The sequence below is a fragment of the Aptenodytes forsteri genome, unplaced genomic scaffold (assembly GCF_000699145.1).
Source record: "Aptenodytes forsteri isolate BGI_AS27 unplaced genomic scaffold, ASM69914v1 Scaffold15, whole genome shotgun sequence".
Classification (NCBI taxonomy): Eukaryota; Metazoa; Chordata; class Aves; order Sphenisciformes; family Spheniscidae; genus Aptenodytes; species Aptenodytes forsteri.
In genome coordinates this window covers 21,980,644-21,984,660 of record NW_008795129.1, presented here as the reverse complement: position 1 = coordinate 21,984,660, position 4,017 = coordinate 21,980,644, and the positions used below count along the sequence as shown (strand labels likewise).

At 37.8% G+C, this 4,017-nt stretch overlaps 1 protein-coding gene across 1 annotated transcript in view; it reads left to right on the top strand.

Annotated features, from left to right (window-relative positions):
• The window catches only part of FGFR2 (fibroblast growth factor receptor 2), an 83,202-nt gene extending 80,179 nt beyond the window's left edge, over positions 1-3,023 (top strand). Inside the window, 1 exon segment of the mRNA XM_019471656.1 lies at positions 2,859-3,023. Within this exon segment, the coding sequence (XP_019327201.1) occupies positions 2,859-3,023 (165 nt within the window).
• The last annotated feature ends 994 nt before the right edge of the window (positions 3,024-4,017 follow it).

Here is a 4,017-nt window from a genome sequence, read left to right as displayed (position 1 = left end):
TTATATTCTGCTTGGGGGGGGGGGGGGAGTACGAAAAAAGATTTGAATTGCTTTATATTGGTCCTCAACATTACTTTCTAATTTTTTAGAATTGTCGCAGACATAAAAAATGGATTACTAAGCAGCATTAGGAAAGGCTGTATGCAATAGAGATGACAGGAGAACCTGAGTAAAGAGATGCCATTTTTTATGATGATCATTTGCCCAGTAGATACAATTCAAAAAGATTTTGGCTTCAGTAGCAGCTATAAATTATCTGGATTCTGTTTTGTAAGGTTTACCGTAAGAAGTGGCACCTTCAGGGATGGCTCAGAGATGAGGCAGGAATATGTGCTCCCTATGGAGCTGGTAACACAGCTCTGCGTGCCGCTACCATTTTCCCCTCATCCAGTACTGACTGCATCTTTTCCTGCCTAATTTATATATGATTTCACAAGACTGGTCGGAGGTGGGCTGGCTGCCACTGCAGAGTGCTGGGTGGCTTGGACGGGATACGCATTTGCGAATTCAAGAGGGAGGTTCTGGGCTGCAATTCTGAGCCTGGGAAAGGATATTGCTTTTTTGTGTGTGTGTTTAACCATCCTGCCTTCCCAATTCTGTACTGCTCATGGACCTGGAATGATCTCAAAGGTAACCTGAAAAGGCCTTTAGGGTTATATAAATTGCTTTAGACTAGAATCATAGGAAAAACGGCTGGAAAAAGCTCAGGAACACATCTAGTCCATCTGATTGGCCTACGGCAGGGTCCGCTATACATTTGTCATTCCTGACAGATGTTTATGTAACTTGTCCTTAAAGATCTCCACTGCTGTATTTCTGCATCACCCCTTGACAGTCTGTTGCTTTGTTTCATTAGCCTTACTTCTTGAAAGTTTTTCCTAATCTCTAATCTTTCAACATAAGATATTGCTTTTGTCCTATTTACCCTGGACAAAGAAAGCAAATTATTTCACTTGTCTTTGCAGCACATTTTATGTTCCTGAAAACTCGTCATGTTCTCACTCAGTGTCTCCTGAGAACTCCAGTGTGTCCCATTTTCCTCCATAACTTGTGCTTTTGAGACCTCAGATTTTGTGTAATCTGCACGGTTTTCCTGAAGTGCAGGTCCTTCAGGCATCAGTCTGACAATACTTCTGCTTGTCCACTCCACAGTGGCACTTTCCCTTCCCCCCTGAAATGACACTGTTGATACAGGGTCAGCCTGGTTTGCCCAACAACTCAAAAAATTGCTAGGGCAGCCAACAGTATCTTCTTCGGCATTTGTGCAAGTAATTATTTCTGCTTAAATGGTAATGTTTTGCTCCTCTCCATGCTGAATCATCACCTGTTGGGTTTTTTTGTTGCTCTTTTGGGTTTTTTTTGGGGGGGGTGGGGTGGGGTGTGTTGGGTTTTTGGATGTTTTTTTTTCCCAGAAGACCCTGTTCCCCACGTTTCTCAGAGTAGCATGCAATGTTTCCCCGATCCGCATGAGCAAAAGTCACCAAGAGTCAGCCGCATGGCTGTGTCGTTATATCAACACCAGGAACCATCCTGATACTGGAAACTTCTTATGCCCCTTTATGTTACTCTGGCCCTTGACATTGGATAAGGAGGCTGGAGAGGGGATAAGGATCCCGCCTTCAATACTGAGTTCGTAATTGAATTGTAGCAAGCCTTTTGATATGATGAGCTATGCCTGGTATTCCATGAGAAAGCCCTCTTTCTTCAAATACTGGAATACTTTCTTCTTCTGTCTATCTAGGAAGTGGTTGATTATTTCTGGTCATGTAGGACTGGTTTGCTAATATATAAATAAGGGTCAAGATTATCCTCATGGATCTTTTAAAAGCCTAGGCAGCGAGATAGTAATCATAGATCCAAACTGCCTTCTTTTGCTGCCTACTGTATTTGTTGGCATTTTAAAACTTACATTCCCCCCCTCTTTTAAAATGGTGACCATTTTTTAACTATAATATAGTAACGATTGAATTTCTGACTTAAAAAAATGTTAACCGAAGAACTGAATTACCCCAAACTTAAGCATAGCAGCATAAAATACTGACTGAGGTGGAAGACTTGTCTCATCAGTACGATCATAACTTGTGGTTTAGCAAATGAAGAGATTGCATTTAAATGAATGCAGCTGCCTTTAGAAGTTGAAAGAGAAAGAACATTTCAAGGGGAAAAATAACTTTATTCTCCTGCCAAAACTGTTGTTTCTAGCAAAAGAGCCTTAACCCAAAAGTTGGATTCAGCAGATATTATTTCCTTTTTTAATGACTATTTTGGTCATGGGTACTCTGGGACACAGACACATATGCACACGCACACACATACAAATATGTAGTGTAAAAATCCCAAACCTAGTGAATTTAATTTTGTTTTCCTTTCAGTTCTTTTTTGCACGTATGCCACTGCATGTTTAAACACAAATTTAATATCACAGAATATAAAACAGATATTCAAACTGACCAAAGGAATATAAAGTTGGAAGTATCTTTCCCTCTCCAAATCATTACCATGTGCTAAAGAAAAATGGTTCTATTTAGGATGAAATTTCATTTTTATCATTGCAAGTGAAAAGTCCTCTTTTGATGTGGTTGTTATGTTTATTTCCACTGACGCGGCTAATGCTGGTGATGTTGGACTTCAGAAAAGTACCATGTTATTGGTTTGTTTTTTCTTTCTCTATTCAAGCTCCTTGTTTTATGAGATATTTAAGCAACAGGCAGTTTTGAATGCAATTGCGTTACAGAAATGAGTGTCATTTTTAAACTGTTTTTACCCACTATATAATCAAGCCAAATCAGAGCAGCGGTACCGTGTTATTGTCAGTTTTACTCACTGTCTAAAAATGCAATTTGTTTCTTTTGTCATAGGAGTATCTGGACCTCAGTGGACCTCTCGAACAGTATTCACCTAGTTACCCTGACACGAGGAGTTCGTGTTCTTCAGGTGATGACTCTGTTTTTTCTCCCGATCCAATGCCTTATGAACCCTGTCTTCCCAAGTACCAACACATGAATGGAAGTGTTAAAACATGAAAAGAAATCATACAGAGGAATAAAGAAACAAGAACATCAAGCTACCTACCATACACAAACCAAAATCTTTTCTCCAGGACCTTAATGTTTCTGCTTGTACATATGAAATATGGAAGAAAAAAAAAAAGGAAAAAAACCCACAACTTGGAGGAAAGCAGTCAGAACCTACATAAAGAATCTCATAATTTGCAACTTTTAAATATTCCCAACAAAGAAGAATGTTTGAGCTGTGTCTAGATATCCGTCACTATCAATTTTCTGGCTTCCTGTAAGCTGCAACAGACTTTGTTTGTACAATGGACCGGTTGGACTTGAGGCAAACTGCGTCTGCCTTTCTTGTTTATTTTGTAATATTTGGAGAAAATATATGTTGGCACACACTTACAGAGCACAAATGCAGTATATAGGTGCTGGATGTATGTAGATATATTCAAAATATGTATAAATATATATTATATATATTTACAATGAATTATTTTTTGTATTGATTTAAAAATGGATGTCCCAATCCATCTATCAAATTAGTCTCTTTTTTAACAGCTATTTGCTAAATGCATTTCTTACACAGAATTTCTTAATTTTCACCATCCAAAGGTGGAAAATACTTTGCTTTCAGGGAAAATGGTATATCATTAATTTATTAACTAATTGGTAATGTACAAAACAGTTAATCGTTTATAGGGTTGTTGTGTTTTTGTAATTTAAATGGCATTTCTATGCAGGCAGCACAGAGAACTAGTAGATATATTGCTCAGACTTTACTAGTTTTCAGATCTTTAAAAAAAAGAAATATTTACAGTATATAACTAATTTTGGGGAATTATACTTTTGATTTATTTGTGTTTAAAAACTACCGTGTCAGATGATTATTCTTGCCAAAACCAAATCCTTTAACAAGAAAGTCTTTTATTCTCAATACTGTCACTTTAACAATTCAACTCTGTAGCAATGTTTCCCATGGCCAAAAAGCAGAATCGTTCCACACACACACAAA